Here is an 18,765-nt window from a genome sequence, read left to right on the forward strand (position 1 = left end):
TCCATTATCATTACCATCATCACGAGTGACACTTCCCATTGGTCTACAAATACGAGGTACATTTTAATCTGATATACATATATGTATATACGAGTGTGTCGTTAACAGCAAATTAAAACTCTTTAATGCTGTGGACGCGCATGCGAGTGCATAATCTGCATCCGCCGATTGATGAATGATCAGACAGTGATCGATCGGGAAAAATAATGATTCATTGGAAACGCGTCTGATAAGATTAAATTGCCGGCTGCCACGCTGCCAAGTGTTCGTTACAAAATATTTATCTGTCGTAATTCGCTCCCGGACCGAGATCGGTTGAACGTGCTGCGCAAGAGTAACGGCCGCGATTGCGACGCGGCACGGAATAGCGGCAAAATGGGCCAACGTGTACGAATTCCAAATTCCGGTATCGATAATTAATTCCAATTACTTAGACCGCGCCGTGTTCGACGTTAACCTCGATCGCTGACGCGCGCGATAGCGACTATCCTCGGTATAAGATCCCGCAGCTGCAGTTTGCCCTATCTTAATTAATGACGATAATAGAATCTCTTGGAGTCGATACTTGGATATATGTATTCAGAATCTATATCATGAGTTTGTATTATAATCTGTAGGAAACGAATTAATATGATGTTATTACGTTTTTCATATTTTTATACGTCTTAATAAAGGCAAAAATATTCTATGCAAAATTTTTAATCTTCCTGTTCTTTGATACAAAGTTGAAAACTTTTTTTCCTAGCTGGAATACGGTGGACATTATTATAATTTTTTGTTAAATATCTGGAATTATTACACGGCTTAACAAAACATATTTTTAACTTAAGAGAATCAAGATAATTCATTTTTCAATTCTAAATACATATATCTTTCAAATTATTCCATTACGCTACAGTTTTGAACACTGTGAAAATTGCAAAAAAAATGCAAGAAAATTTTAATGGCACTCTTCACTTTGAATGCAACAAAATTTTGCGAACATTTATACCGTGTCATATATTATATATCATTAACGAAGATTTCTTCTAAAACAATCGATCGCAAGACAATTCTAAATTCTTTGATTTACCCCGAACCGCTTGTCGGAGCTGATCAGCTGATTCTTAAATTCAAAATCGTGCGAACATGTACGCAATCAGTATCGTCTCATTTCGCGATGAATTAAAATTTAAATTAAATTAAAATTAAGACAAATCATTCACGGCATGATGAAAATGGAATGGACGCACGATAACTTCACAGCGTTGTTGAATACGGATCACGGCGTTTCCAAACTAATTGAAATACGGAAACGCGGATATCGATCGGAAACGTTAAAAGCGTTTGGATAGCTTCCTTTTCTAAATAAACCTTCCTACAACATCAAGGTGTACTCAGGATTTCATCGGCGGAAACCTAATCCGATGCAATATAAATATGCTCTGAAGAAAAGATCGCTGCCAATATTCTCCGCCGCTAAGAAATACTTTGTTAATTAAAATAAATTATAAAATAATTATAAAATACTATAAATTTTTTTAAAATTAATTAATCGCAAGAACCGATCATTGTTCGTGAAGAATATCACATTAAAAAAAAATACGTAATACAGAGGAAATTGCACTACTATCTATCAACTTGAATTCACCAACAAAAAATGCTAAAAAATATATCAAATATATAATAAAACATATCAAATCTATTTTTGTATCTTTAATTGTAAATTTCTTAATAAAATTGTAACGTATGGAGCAATTGATAAAAATCGAATTCCAGCACTAAAAAGACTAAACAAAAAGATAAGTATTCTGTTTCTTATATATATTTTTAATTAATTATTTGAGAAATTCAATATGGGAAGATATTAGGCTGAAAATAGGATGGGAGCAGCGGGTTCACTAGAACCACTAGGTTTAACCCGTTTTCGCGTATCTCTCTGCGACAATCGTTATCTCCGGCCGCAAATACGCGGACGGTTAACGCAGGCAAAACTCTGTTACAGTTTCGAAATTCTAATCAAATAGCCGCGCGCGCGGAGGATCCACGCCGCTAATGCGTACCGTTTAAACGCTTCGTGGTGAATTGCGAAATGGGATACGGCACTTCTCGTGAATATGTCGGTTCGCCGCTTGTTTACGCTGTTTCACACGGCTATACGGTCGCTTCCAATCGCGCGACCTCGAGCGATCTCTCTCTCTCTCTCTTTCTCTCTGCGCACTTTATGTCGTTTCGCGTAAAATCTATCTTAATCGACAGGTGAGAGAGAGAGTGCGAGATAGAGAGAAAGAGAGAGAATTGCCATCAAGCGCGGTCGTCATAATTTATTCAGCTTGTTCAGCGCGCGAAACAATTATCGAGCGCAATTTAACCGCTTGAAAACGACGCGTACCTTCACGACACGATTGTCGAATCGATAATGGCGAAATGACTGTAATTAACAGTTGAATGATCGCGCAGTAAGCTAAAACGAGAATAAATATGTATCGATTTTTCACGGCATCTAAACTTTGCTGGCTCCAATTTTATACAAGTTAACTTGATTTCTTCTCAATAGATAGTTCAAAATTTTACATTAAATTATTTAAAAAAAATACTCGTACATCTTCCATTATGTATTAATTTTTTATATGAAGTAATGTATCTTCAAAGAGTTTTAAAATTATATATTTAAGAAAAGAAAGAACAGATTGCATTATATATTAAAAAGAGAATGAAAAAACACAATGTCTCTAAATTTTTTTTCAAATGAATATACATATATATTTTTTATATAAAGATTCAAGATAATTTCGAGTATTGTTTCTGTATTTTTTCCAACTCTCTCGGATTAGAATTTAAAACAGTTATTCATCTTGGTTCTCGTGCTGCGAACTCTGATCGAGCTTCGAAACCGAGTTTGCAAAACGTCGAAACGCATCTAGTCGAGCAACTAACACCGCGCCATTCAGGCGTTTCGCGACGTATTGTACCGTTCGCACGGACAAGCCGACGGGGGTTCGTTAGAGGCCCGTTTGTTTGCCACGGCTTGTAACACGCTCTCGCGGCGCGACACGTCGGGTTTTACGGCAATCGAAGCGCCCGGAAAAGCGCCCACATTCTATCGCGACACCGCGAGAGAAGAGAGAGAGAGAGAGAGAGAGGAGAGACCGGGAACGGTTCATAATTTATACGGCTTTACGCGAAATTAGTTATTGTTCCTGATAAATTCGGCGCGTTGCGGTGACCGCGTTGCTACACGATTGTTGGCGTTATGCGGCCGCTACGCGAAATGGACGATTATTCCATTGGGCGACGACGCAGCCAGGTCGTGTAAATATTGATGTTGCAGGCAGGCGCGATTTTTCCCGACGATAGACCTTCCGATGAATCTACCACGTGTTTCGACATCGTTCGATATCGCACCTGCGTGCGAATTAAATGGATATAGATAAATAATTTATTTTGCTCTAGTAGAAAATTCCTTATAAAAATGTGACAATGATTATTAAGTAAAGATGATAAGATTCATGAAAAGAAAAATAGATGAAAAAGAGAGAAGATGCACGAATGAAGTTACGCGAGCAGAGTAACAAGACAAAAATATAGCGCAAAATGTAAAAATAGAAAATAAATAAAATAAGTGGAATATAAATGAAATAAAAAAATACAATATAAATAAAATATAAAAATCGAATGATGAGATTTGCGTGACAAATGTATCGCTTCGATGATTAACGAATATATTTCTGATATTCTTAATGAAAAGTTGCATTCAGGACGATCAAGTATCAACGAACGATATATTTGATTTCATTCGAATAAAAAAAAAATTAATACTTTACACACGTTGAAAATATATTATTTCTCCATTAAGCTCCTCGTACATCGCAAACGCGATTCGTTTGTGCGATTCGAATTTTTCCTGCGTGTATTACTTGAATGATATTCAATGACAGTAACGTTTATTCGGCACATTGTTCGTATATTTCTCGCGAGGGAAATTATTCGAAAGGCTTCCCAGATAATCGATCGTTTCGTTTGTTGCTTGATGTACGTTAATTGTCGCTTCCGATAAATTTTGCCGACAGAAAATCGACTTTAAGTCCTCTGCACGAAACTCCGTCTCCGTCAATCGACGACGTTGACAGTCCGTTACGCGTTCAATAATCACTCGTTTCCCGGCGAATCTAGGCGAGTGAATGTTCATTTCCTTCCTAGACGCGAGCTCCGCTGCTCCGTAAACCCTTTTTCATTCGTTCGCCCACTGGGGCAGTGGTGGTCGCTCTCAATTTTCGGCATTCGAAATGCCCTATTTCCGGGAAATGTTACCCCACGCCATCCATTTGCCGGTTCATCGATAAGGGGAAAACGGATCGATATCGATATATAGAGCGTATCGCACTTACGATACGCGCGGGTTTGAAAATGCGAACGGTAAATCGACTGCGACGACGGACGGAAGTTTCAAATTCCGGTAGCTGCAAATCTTCCTGAACATTTTCGCAGCGAATGAAAGAGTGTCCTTAACGATCCGGGTGAGAAATTGCGTCATTTATTTAACACCTCACCGCTATGAATTATTATTACGGTAAAGAATGGAAAAATTAACATCGATAGAAAACAAGTAATAGTCCTAGATAACATTAACAGATTGAAGAGAAAAAAATCGATTCCGTATACTTTGAGTTTATAAAATATTTTTTAGAAGAATATATATACATATACATATACATATATATATATATATATATATAGAGAGAGAGAGAGAGAGAGAGAGAGAGAGATTAGAGGATAAATATGATACATAATTGAACTAGTATTAATCGCAATTTATCATAATTACCTAATCACGATTTGTGATTTGATAAATATCGCGACATATTCAATTGCAAATATATGTATATGCATCAAGATTAAGTTGTAAAATTCCATATAATTAAATAATTCCACTACAATCATGAACCAGATGCCCAATTAATTAACGTTAATTCAATATGCTCGATACAGTAATCCATGCGGAATTAACAGCCTAATTTACATATATGTATAATTTTGATAATATGTATACGTCTAGTTTTGATATAATTCTCTAAATTGTGGTTCTTCAACCATGTGTGTAATTAGATTTGATATATTAATTATCTATATTTATTTGTTTGTTGATTTATTTATAAGATATCTTTCGCAGAATTCGAAAAACGTGAAAAAGAATATATGCTCAGACTTTTGATCTGTAAAAGTAAAAAAAAAATGCCGTAGATGTTCTGAATTTCGAAAATTTGCCAAAGGAATGAATTAGTCTCGTAGAAGAGGAGATCGACCCTTTTCATTTTTGCCTCTCAACATAACAAGATGTCGGAAAATGCGCAACGCTACAGAGATGCAACTTAGGTCGCGCGAAGCTGGCCGCTGCGCGAAATAACACTATCGTCGTGAGAAAATTAGTTTATCCACTTTGCAGAAACACGTTTCCGCCCACTAGCGCGTTTCATACATCCGTGAGGAGAGATACTTGGTCGTGCAGGTGCAGGTGTCGAGGACACGCGTCGTAGAGAGAGAGAGAGAGAGAGAGAGAGAGAGAGAGAGAGAGAGAGAAAGGGAACGACGAAGGGAAGGAAGATGCAGTGCAAGGCGCAGTTGCACGCGATGCACAAGACGACTCGCGGTTACTCGCCAAGTTAAGACCGGCTTGTTAGGAAAGTTGTATCAAGTTGGATCGTGCTACCCATGGAGAGACTTCGAGCTCTCGAGCTCCTCCGTATCGCGACCCTCCCACCGGGCTAAAATCCTCCAGAACGTCACCCGTATTCGCCAACCTTTGCCTCCGAAACGACCCGCATATATACTAGAAACGCGCACGCGTGCAGTATGCGAATGTATGGCGCGCGCGCCAGAGAGTAGATTTACCCGTATTATTATGGGTAGAGTTTGGCATCGGTGCCAGAATGGAGAGCCTTGTGGTACTTCATTAAATTCGCGAGGAACACGCCGATCCACTTCGCACGAGAGTGGCTCCGTACACGTGATCGTATAGTATGAACTAAGCACGGGTTTAGAGAAATTATTAATTGATTAAGGTAAAAGAAGAAAGAAGAGAGATTGTATCGATTCCTTAAATAGAGAATTTAGTTAAAAAGGATTTTAAATCTAAAGTAATTACTTTTTATAATAACTTGGAAAGAATAAAATATTTTTTAATGCTATACATTTAAAATGTTCATTAAAATTATGTAATATAAAAATAAAGGAGAAATATAGTGACAACTCTCTTTTTCTTTAAAATAATCTTCTGTTATTAATTTTTCAGGATTAAGTGATTCTCTCGCCGTTGTTCATTTTGGCGTGGTTTATATATATGTGTGTATGTGTTTGTGTACAAAAATATAGCTACAATTTATTGGCCATACGGCTACGCATAAATTTCTTTCGCCGCGTGCTACATCAGCGTGGTAAAAGCTTCTTTGACTTTATCGCCGTGAAATTGTACGAAAACTAGGCCATCTATTCGCAGCATAACACGATTTTATTGGACACTGAGCGAGAGCTGCTCCGACGTTTTCGTAACTACCTACTTCAGGTAGCGTGGAAACGTTAATACTTTAAACTTTTAAGCGCGTCCAAATTTTAAGTTCTATGCACGTTCGCTTCGGCAATTTATATAAAAAATTTCTATCTATTCTATAGATAGAAATACACACACACACACACACACACACACACACACACACACACACACACCACACACACATATATATATATATATATATATATATATAAAACCCAATAGAATTTCATATGAAATAATTATATAATATATTAAACATAGCGATTTAGTCTAAATATGTAAGATATACTGTAGAAAATTACTCATTATACGCGTTCAAGGAGTTAAGTATAGATTAAGTCAGACATAAGACGCCAAATTATTTCGTTGTACAAAAATAATTAGGCGAAATTATATATACTATATATATATATATATATATATATATACATATATAAAGAAAATATGGTATATATATTTTCGTGCACCAAATCATTTCATCCTATGTCTGACATAATCTGTACTTAACTCCTTAAATGCGTATAATGAATAATTTATTATTATCTAATTTACTACTATCTTGTATACTTACACACACACACACACACACACACACACTTAATAAATGTGTGTAAGTATATGCAAATATACAAGATAGTAGTAAATTATATAGTAATAAATTACTTATTATACGCATTTAAGGAGTTAAGTATAAATTATGCCAGACATAGGATGAAATAATTTTGTTGAATAAAAAAAATACATATATTTTCTTTATATGTATATATATATATATATATATACATATATATATAAAGAATTTTGCCTAATCATTTCTATGCAACGAAATTATTTCATCCTATGTCTGACATAATCTATACTTAACTCCTTAAATGTGTATAATAAGTAATTTATTATTATATAATTTACTACTATCTTGTATACTTACATATATATATAAAACTAAAAAGTTTCACATAATCATTTTTGTGCAATGAAATTATTTTATCCTATGTCTGATTTAATCTATACTTAACTCCTTAAATGTGTACAATAAGTAATTTATTATATAATTATATAATATATATATTATATAATTTACTAATATCTTGCATGCTTACACACACACGCATTATAAATGTGTGTAAGTATACAAGATAGTAAATTATGTGATAATAAATTACTTATTATACCCATTTAAGGAGTTAAGTATAGATTAAGTCAGACATAGGATAAAATGATTTTGTTGTGCGAAAATTATTAAACGAAATTCTCTTATTTATATAAAGATATATATATATACACACATATATATTTCGTGCAACAAAATTATTTCATTCTATGTCTGACATAATCTGTACTTAACTCCTTGAATGCGTATAATTAGTAACTTATTGTTATTTAATTTACTACTATCTTGTATACTTACATATATATATAAAACTGAAGAGTTTTACATTATCATTTTTGTGCAATACAATTATTTTATCCTATGTCTGATTTAATCTATACTTAACTCCTTAAATGTGTACAATAAGTAATTTATATATAATTATATAATATATATATTATATAATTTACTAATATCCTGTATGCTTACACACACACGCGTAATAAATGTGTGTAAGTATACAAGATAATAAATTATATGATAATAAATTACTTATTATACGCATTTAAGGAGTTAAGTATAGATTAAGTCAGACATAGGATAAAATAATTTTGTTGTGCGAAAATTATTAGACGAAATTCTCTTATTTATATAAAGATATATATATATATATATACACATATATATTTCGTGCAACAAAATTATTTCTTTTTATGTCTGACATAATCTGTACTTAACTCCTTGAATGCGTATAATGAGTAATTTATTGTTATTTAATTTACTACTATCTTGTATACTTACATACATACCTGTATATATATAAAACTGAAGAGTTTCACATTATCATTTTTGTGCAATACAATTATTTTATCCTATGTCTGATTTAATCTATACTTAACTCCTTAAATGTGTACAATAAGTAATTTATTATATAATTATATAATATATATATATATTATATAATGTACTAATAACTTGTATGCTTACACACACGCATAATAAATGTGTGTAAGTATACAAGATAATAAATTATATGATAATAAATTACTTATTATACGCATTTAAGGAGTTAAGTATAGATTAAGTCAGACATAGGATAAAATGATTTTGTTGTGCAAAAATAATTAGACGAAATTCTCTTATTTATATAAAGATATATATATATATATACACATATATATTTCGTGCAACAAAATTATTTCATCCTATGTCTGACATAATCTGTACTTAACTCCTTGAATGCGTATAATGAGTAATTTATTATTATTTAATTTACTACTATCTTGTATACTTACATATATATATAAAACTGAAGAGTTTTACATAATCATTTTTGTGCAATAAAATTATTTTATCCTATGTCTGATTTAATCTATACTTAACTCCTTAAATGTGTACAATAAGTAATTTATTATATAATTATATAATATATATATTATATAATTTACTAATATCTTGTATGCTTACACACACACGCATAATAAATGTGTGTAAGTATACAAGAAAGTAAATTATATGATGATGAATTACTTATTATACTCATTTAAGGAGTTAAGTATAGATTAAGTCAGACATAGGATAAAATGATATTGTTGTTCGAAAATTATTAGACGAAATTCTCTTATTTATAAAGATATATATATATACACATATATATTTCGTGCAACAAAATCATTTCATCTTATGTCTGACATAATCTGTACTTAACTCCTTGAATGCGTATAATGAGTAATTTATTATTATTTAATTTACTACTATCTTGTATACTTACACACACACACACTTAATAAATGTGTGTAAGGATGTGCAAATATACAAGATAGTAGTAAATTATATAGTAATAAATTACTTATTATACGCATTTAAGGAGTTAAGTATAAATTATGTCAGACATAGAAGGAAATGATTTTGTTAATAAAAAAATATATCTATTTTTTTATATGTATATGTATATATACTTACACACATTTATTATGTGTGTGTGTAAATATACAAGATAGTAGTAAATTAAATAGTAATAAATTATTTATTATACGTATTCAAGAAGTTAAGTATAGATTAAGTCAGACATAGGATAAAATGATTTCGTTGCACAAAAATGATTAGGCAAAACTCTATATATAATTATATATGTAAATATACAAGGTAGTAGTAAATTAGGTAGTAATAAATTACTCATTATATATGCATTCAAGGAGTTAAGTATAGATTAAATCAGACATAGGATTAAATGATGAGATAATCTTGTTGTACGAAAAATATTAAACGAAATTTTATATATATATATATATATATATATATATATATATATTTCCAAGAAAATTTGTTGGCATATTATTATTATCTTATTATTATCTATCTTGGCATTAGTGCCAAGATGTAGGTTCTCGCGGTGAATTCTATTAAATTCCTGGAAGATAAAGCGCGACTCGCGCGTTCTGCCTTCTTCATAGGCGCACAATGGATAGAGACATGTTCGCCAAAGAACGTACGGAATGTCGGACAAATCGATAGTTATTTCTAAATCTGACGGATGATGCATGTCGATGCGCAATTTTCGATCAATGTAACATTCTTTCAATGTTTATAGTAGAGTAAAAAGTACGATGATCATTTTAAATAAAAGAAATGATTTTTTTTCTTTTTTAGCATTATTATTATATATGTAAAAAGTAAATTTTAAAGAGTATTATAGGCAAGAAAGAATTTAAGCAAAAATATTTTGATCGAAAGAAATATTCTCCGCCAGAAACGTTAACTTTCCTCCAACATGTACACCTTGCATTAGCATATAAATTCTCATCCTCTAAAATTTTAGATAGCTTTAGAGCGAAATAGCACGAGATTAAGAAAGTACGATAACGATATAGGGGAAAATGAGAAAGTATAGATATGGAAAGGGGGAATCGCCGCAGCAGCATTTACGAAATCGATGAGAAGGAAATCTATTGTCGATGCAACAGATTTTCAGGTCGGCGATACGTAAGTAGTCGAATTATCCGATAAAGATGGAAGCGATACGAAGAAATTGTGTGGAAGCTTCATTGTGTATCACTCACATAATTTTACTGCGCGAGATACTCTTTCTTGCGTGAAAGAAAGAATCTATATTTACCTAGTACCACATAATATATAAAAGATACTTTCCGGTTAAGATACGTTAAAATTATATATCATTTCTTAAATGAATTTATCACGTTATTACTTTATTACACAAAGTGCGATAAAAATGTGAAAATAATGACATTAGTAAAAGTTTATTTTTCTGATCGATAATATTATTTCTCTTAAACTGTATATAAATGAATGTGTTTAAGATAACCTTTCAAATGAGATATGAAAGAGCGGAATGAGAAAAGATATAAAAAGATAATTGAGCAGATAAAATAAGTGAATATCAGTGCGAAACGCTCGACTAAAGCTGTAAAAGAAGATAAAATAGAATTGCCCTAGTGCGTAGTATTTAATAAAATGGTACCACTATAATTAGCAATATAAAGTTTAATTATACGAATTATGGTTGAGAACATTAAGTCACGTATTCGCAATAAAAGAAATGCATTGTAAATATAAAGAAAAGCACTCCCACAGCTATGATCTTAAACAGTAATAAGTATAGTTCTCTCTTTAGTGCGACTATTATTTCTGTTGAACTATATATGAAGAGATATTTGGCAGTGAATAAAGAAATCTGCACACAAAGATGAGCCTCCAGGAATGATAATAATCGTATAACTGAAATAAAATTCTCGGAGATATTAAAGCTCGCTGTAGAAAGTGGGGCAGAGATAATAGAGGAATGGCGCTTGATCTTCATCGTCGGAAAATATATTGTGACAGTTAAATTATATCGCCCGAAGACGATGATTCACATGCATGGTAGCTTTAGTCAGTGCAGTTAAGAAACTCGAATAAATACATATCATCTTAAATAGGCGCGATAGAATAAAGTACAACTTCTTCTCTCTATACATATAATGCACATTTCACCCTAAGCTTCATATAATCATATTCAATGGATATTCAACCGAACAAAGAACGAAGCGTGAAGGTGCGCTTCCAAAGAGATAATAGTCGCGCGAATAGGATAAAATCCTCGAAATATTAGAATGTGTCGAGAGGAGTAGAATGGAAAAAGTGGAGCGAAGAGAGATCTGCGCACGTATCGAGAGGAGAATCGCGGTATCCTTAAAGAGACTCCTTCCTCGGGATCCTTATAATTTCCAGGATCCGAGAAACTGAGAACATTCCATGGTGAACAGGAGTTTCGCGGATCGAATATCGAATATACTATATAGCAACCTCTCATGCTATGTCCCGGGACGGAGTATCTTCGTGACCTAACTCTCGGGGAAGAGTTGGAAAGTTGTTTCTCTCTCAGACGCCAATTCCAGGAAGAAAATGAAGACGAACAAAGAAAACTGCCGGCGCGGCGGAGAGATTCCTACTCGGATTTTCATCCGCGCGGATTCTAATCTGTACTTTCTCTCCGGGAACTGAAGAAGGAACTGAAAACATTTACAGTCGGCTCGAAACTCAACTTCGCACGACCATCAATCCGACTTCTACCCTCTGCCATCGTGCGCCGGACAAATTTATCAATCTCGATGTCGACGCGCACTGTCGAGACATCCATTCTTCAGCTACCAGAATGAACGATCTCGTCTCACTCTCTCTTGGCGCGATCGTAAGCAATTTGTCAAATCACGCTTGTTTGCCCTAAGCACTTCCCGTAACTTCGCGGATAAGTTCGGCGAACCCCGCTTGTCGTCGTTGTCGCGTTCTTCGGTCGCGGCACTAATTAAAGGTCGCGTATTGTCAGGAGGAGAGCTTTGTTCGCATTTCAATTACGGCCCGGTCGATTTCGTTGAATGAAGCATTACGAGCCAATCCGGAAGGTCCAGAGCCCCTCTCGGTCTACATTGTTCTTATCCCTCTTGTTCATCAGGAATTCGACCGCTTTAAGACACGAGATATGTTTGATATAGTACCTGTGCCTGAATACTGTGCGAAGATTTACTTCCAGACAAATATTCTCGAAAAGCGATTATCGTGTTTCGTCTGACACATTGCATTTCTTCAAACGATGATTAAAAAATAGATTAAATAAAAAGTTCAGATAAAAAATTGCTGCAAAACTTGTTTTAATACGTACTGTTGGATTTTTGGCAAATTTCTTTGTTAAATCAATAGAATTTTTGTCATCAGTCCGGTGAATTATTGGACGATGCGCGAAACTTTTATTTATAAGGATGCAAAATGATCGTAAAAGGATTCGCGGCTCAGCGCCTTGCGAATTCTTTGACAAGGTGAATTATGACGATCGTTAGGCGGATTGATTTCGTCGCGTGCAGAAGTTTAAATTCACTGACATTGAATTTCGCGAATTGAATCGCAAGCCTATTCGTGTTCGTCGTGTCGTCAATCTTCGTTCCGAGCTTCACCGCAGCTCCTGTTCTTACCCGAATATGGGGGTCGCCGCAAATAAATAAAAAAAAAGAGTGAACGAATAGCAGATAGAAGTTCCGTACAGTTTCGATAGATTGATCGAATCGCATTTCTTATTTATTCTAAACTTTTATGTGCAAATTTTCTGATAGATATTTGCACCAACGTCAAAATTCTCCATGTTATTTTTTATCAAATATTTTCCAATAATATCGCATTTCTATATTGAATATCTCTTGGATTAAATCTTTAATCGCAAAAAATTCGCATGTGAGGAGAAAATCACCCACGAGATCTATAAATCTCGATTGAGCGAGAATGTAATTTTTATTAATATAAATCATCAATTATTTTTGCATTTATTTGTCAACGACGCGAATCAAGAAAATGTATAAATTTGAGATTCAAAATATCGAATTGCGTTGATTCAGTATTTTCCTTTCAAATTTTGTTGAAAAAGAGATGGAACTCTCTCTGTATATCTTATATTTATTTATATTCATTTTATTTCGACTTCTTTCCGCGAGCTCTTATTCTTCACCTGCGCGATTCACGGAATATAAAACAGACGTGTCTCCGAAGATTTTCCTGAATAGTGATCATTAATACAAGTTTGCGCAAAGAACGAAGCACTGGCGGAAAAGAGGCGACCTCGTCGCCGGTAACGAGCGAAATTAATAAAACGCCACTGTTTGCGAATGTAATTTGCGGGATGGAATCAACGTCTATTTAAGTCCTGATGAAATTACCGGCCGGTTAGAGACAGGTTAGAGAGAGCTTCAAAGGGACGGGATAATATTCATTCATAAATTCTGTCTGCCCGAGGCGAGCACGAGAGCAAGATGGAAAGGAAGGCGCCGCAAGACAGGCAGGGATCAGATTGGGGCGGCTGTGAGAGGCGAGTCGATACTAATTAATCTAATTAACGAGGCAAATTTAAGCCGCAAACCTGATCCTAATAGCTTTTTTAACTCACTTTTACGAACAAAATGATTAATATTTTGACCGAGTTTGTTGGATTAGCTGTTGAAAGCGCACTGTACAAAGAACGGGTTATAATTTACTGAGATTTTACTGAAAACAGAAAATGTATCAATCTAATTAACGACGCATCTCTCTCTCTCTCTCAAAGAAAAAAATTTCGTTCTCATTTAGGGAATATAATTTTACCTACAGAAATTAAATTACACACACACACACACACACATAAAAGCAAGAGAAAAAATAAAAATAAGAAAGTATGTCATTTTGCAATTTGTGAAAAATAAAAATTATACTGGAAATTATATCCTTTTGTTTATTGTATTCGAGAAATTTACAGAGTACTATTTTCTATTTAAAAATGTTTACGAGATAATTAAACGGGTTGTTAAAAACACAATATTCGAATATTGAATTTAGCAGTCTTCGATTCTTACGATAAAATATGACGGGAACGCACAGCCGAATTTGCGTCGAAACTGTGACGAAACAGCCTGTTTCGGACTTTCTGCGTAAAGTCTGCTAACGCACGCAGTCCATATTCCTCGCGGTTTTCACTAATTTCGTAACTAATTACGTCTCCTTCGAACTCGATAGGACCGCTGGCATGAGGACTATTTCGATCCCTTTGAAAGCTACATTTCGGGTTTGTTCATGGAAATGCTATGAGAAACCGCAACGCGTAACTCGTTTCGGTCAATCCCTCGACGTATTAAAATATTAAAAATACGGCTGATCATCGCACAACGTGTTTTTCGTAGATATATAGAATGGTCAACATTTTATTATTATTATCCGGCGTGTAAAATTATTTTTCTCTTTTTTTTATAATATGTATAACATTTTACAAATAGAGATTAATTAAATGATACACGGAGAGAACAATACGTTTACTGGAAAAATTTTATAAAAGTTTTTCTGTGATTAATATTTATCACAATAAAAAATATTAATATGTACATATAGTAAAATTAATCGAACGTATTTTATATCTTATTGCGGTAGATATTAATATTTTTTACTGTAGGCGTATCTTTTATACTGAACTGTAGCCGTATCTTTTATCGAATATCGAATCGATCAATTAATTATTGATTATTGAAATGTAGGAATGCAGGAGAAGGCCGGATGAATTTAGTTGAATCAGGAAAAGAAGTCAGGTTCGGAAGATATATATATATATATATATGTGTTTATTGCGAGTCGAAAACGTCTTCGCTGTCCAAGTCCCGTTTTTATTCTGTCTTCCTTCCTGCCGCCTCGATACTAAAGGTCGTCCGCCGGTTCGTGAGAGAATGCGTGCTTGTATCTCGATGAAACGCTCCGAAGATGATGTTCTCGACAACAATGTCTGTCCCGATTCCCAAAAAGTCGGCATATTTATACCCGGTGTTAAAACCTTCCCTACCCGAAACATCGGACCAATCAGAATTACCTTCGTTCATCGCGCAGAACTGTGTTTTCGGTTTTCTCGACAAACAAAGGATCGCTCAGAACGCTTTCAATAATAAATATTACAAATAAATAAGTACCCGGCACGAGGTCGACAAACAAAACACGTAAATCAGCTAATCTCATCGTCGGTTAACGTCTTTATAAAAAAATGCCTACATTACTGTGATAAATTCAAAGAAAAAAATTTTCTGCGTACGTCATTAAATAAATATTAATATAAAGTAAATAAAGCAGTTGTTTCTTATCGAATTTATCTTAAAATGCACGACGGAGTGCAAAAAGTGCTCGAGTTCCCGGAGAGTCGCGCGACGCGTGGCGTTTAATTGCGCCCGATGTTTTGCCGATCCCCCGATTTTAAAATTCCACGAATCCTTGGTAAAAAGGACTCGAGAAGGAAAAGCGAACGGATGGTGCAGCGGAAGCTGGACGTGTAGCGCACAATACCGGCTGCAAAATCTCCCTCCCCGTTTGGAGAGAGCGACGTTAGTTTTCCGAGGTGCCCGGGTCGCGGTTTATTCGCCGTCGATCGATCGTTAAATCGTGCGTGACGATGAATGCCGGTCCGGGGTGAGACCGACGAGACACAGGATGAAAAGCGTCAGGGAAGATCGTCCGAGGGATTTTTCAGGATTGCGTTTAGTATGCATGTGCGCGCAGTGAGATTGTCAATGTGTGTGTGTGTGTCTGTAAGGGTGGCGCATTATTTCCGGAGTGGCGAACAACGAGTCTCGAGCGGGGTACATTAATTGACTATAAATTCAGTAGTCTGTCTCTTTTTCTCCTTCTTCCTCTCTCTCTCTCTCTCTCTCTCTTGCTTGGCATTAATTTGGCTATCTCGAGAGCGGCTTTCGTCGTCCGCGGCTGCTCGCGACTACAAAAGGAGCGAATCGCCGTTAACGAAGCGCCTTAAACGCGCGCTATTTAGCGCGCCCCGCAACGAAAGCGAGACGACGAACGGGTTCGGGCTGCTTGGCAAGAGTAATTGATCGTTAAATGCATTTGCATCGCGGCGCGGTCGTTGTTTCGCCGCCGCTCGGATAAGGATTATACCGACGCGCTTACACCGTAATTGTCGCGTTTCGTAACGTGATAAACAAGCGCTGCTCCAGGCGAATGAAATATTCATAATGTAAAATATGTATGTCCAATGTATACAGCATCCGAGAGAGAATCTCCTCTTTTCTTCTCTTTTGATAAATAATACAGCAAAATTTATCATAGAAATTCGAACAATTTCCAAAGTTTCGAACTATAGTGTTTCAAAACTAGTGGAAAAGTTTTTAATGGTAGATCATCCTGGTATCATTCAGAGACGATTTTTCCTCGCCAAAAATGTCGAGACACCAATAATTTTTCGATTTATATGCAGTTAAAGGCTTTGTTGGAAACTAAGTCTTGTGGAATCAAAATTAATTTTAGATAGAGTTCGCTTTAATAGGATTTTAATTTAAGACTTAGTTATAAAGATACATAATAACAAAAATTGGGAACATGCTACAAATGATGGCCTCCCTCAACATTTTCACCAAAGAAAAATCGTCTATATAAATGATACCATGCAGGAATTTGACATTAAAAACTTGTCTGCCAGTTCTGAAACACCCTGTATAAGTCGTGAATGTTTCGCAACGTTGTTCTAATGAGACACAATAATATATTATTTTGCAGGTCGGACGCACGACTCGACTTACACTCTGTACAGATTAGGCGAGAGACTATCTACGGGCGCTAGATTGTACGTAGAAACCGGAAGAGCCGATGGATTGGACACGGATGGGGATTCGCCTAATAGCCTCCACTCCTTTGCGGGTCCGCCGATACCTCAAGGCGAAGGCACGAGCGTTACTCGGGCCTTCTTGGATGGCAATCACACTCTAATTAGCATTATGGCTCGCATCAATCCCAGTCCCGATTGGTTCGTAGGCGTGGATTCCTTCCAATTGTGCGTCGAAGGCAATTGGGTCGATACCGTTACCGTCGAGGTAATTACGTCTAGCAATAGCCAAATTAATGTGCACGAAACGTGCGAATACGGCTGAAAATTGTCCGGAGCGAGAGGATGTTGAAATATATATTTTTCCCCCTTTTTTCAAAATGAGTTACACCATCAATATTTGTCAGTCAACATAAAATTGAAATCCTAAAAATATGGAGAGAAATTATTTCTACATTACATCAATATTATTCGTTCAATATTATTGTATCGTTTGCATTATTTGTAAGCAAGGCGTATCAGGCGGTTTAATTTACATGCTGTTACAAAATACCCGCATGCGCAAATACAATGTAAATCGCGTTTGACTCAGCTTCCGGAAAGTCAGACGTCCGCGCGTATATCGCCGCCTGTCGCGCAAAATATAATTTATATACATTTATCTTCGCGAGTCCGCGTCGCGCGATTCTGTCATTTCGTTAAAATCCGCGAATGCTTGAAAAATGCACGTCGCGGTTTAAACCACCCACCGCTGTTCCTTTTTCAACAGCTCGACCCGCTGGACGGAGGCACGGATAACGGCTTCACATTCACGGCTGCCAACTGGCCGACGCAGCCCCAAGGAATCGCTTACAGGATCACATCCCGATATCCGGCACATCCCGCGGGAAGCTTCTATTATCCGAATCTACCTCGTCTGCCGCCGATAGCTACCTTCACATTCACCAAGGTACGTACTCAATGTTCATACTACTACATATACACGACCCTTTATTCCCCGTTATTAATCGATCTCGCGAGATAATTATTTATATCGTCGATTTTCAAGTAAAATTCATGCATAAATCAGTATTTGGGTATATAATTATCTTGATATAAAATTTTAAAAATTTTTGCTCTCGGCGTAAAGTCATGCAAGACTTTTAATAAGATAAATGAATTTGTGTATCAATTATTTCTGCAAAGCCTTTTTTCAAAATACAAGAATATATATATACGTTTTTAATAGCTCGATATTATCTCGTTCAGTTATACATTTAATGTTTCGATTTCATGAGAGAGAGAAAGAGAGCTCTTTTGTCGTTTGATAAAATACTCATACAACGCGCAGCAGCCCATTAAAAGAACATCGGGCTTCAGTAATAGCCATTAATTTATTTCCTCGATATTGATATTGCTGCATATAATAAATGCGCTGACAATATCAGAGTTTCAGCATAAAACTGATTAATTGCAATTCTCTGTTTAAACAATCTAATAATTCTTCTTATGCGAGATGACCCGATAATATGGGCCCGATAATGCGAGATCGGATATTGCTCCATTGTGCCA

At 35.2% G+C, this 18,765-nt stretch overlaps 1 protein-coding gene and 1 long non-coding RNA gene across 2 annotated transcripts in view; one reads left to right on the forward strand and one right to left on the reverse strand.

The window, feature by feature from the left end:
* The window catches only part of LOC114938543 (uncharacterized), a 247,020-nt gene that overhangs the window by 168,400 nt on the left and 59,855 nt on the right, over positions 1 to 18,765 (reverse strand). The window lies entirely within an intron of this gene.
* LOC114938070 (spondin-1) overlaps positions 1 to 18,765 on the forward strand; it is a 188,429-nt gene that overhangs the window by 126,071 nt on the left and 43,593 nt on the right. The window contains 2 exon segments of the mRNA XM_085489139.1: positions 17,169 to 17,482; positions 17,984 to 18,163. Coding sequence (XP_085345265.1) covers positions 17,169 to 17,482; positions 17,984 to 18,163 — 494 coding nt within the window.

This window comes from Nylanderia fulva, unplaced genomic scaffold (genome assembly GCF_048542155.1).
Source record: "Nylanderia fulva isolate GAGA-0341 unplaced genomic scaffold, ASM4854215v1 Scaffold8, whole genome shotgun sequence".
Lineage (NCBI taxonomy): Eukaryota > Metazoa > Arthropoda > Insecta > Hymenoptera > Formicidae > Nylanderia > Nylanderia fulva.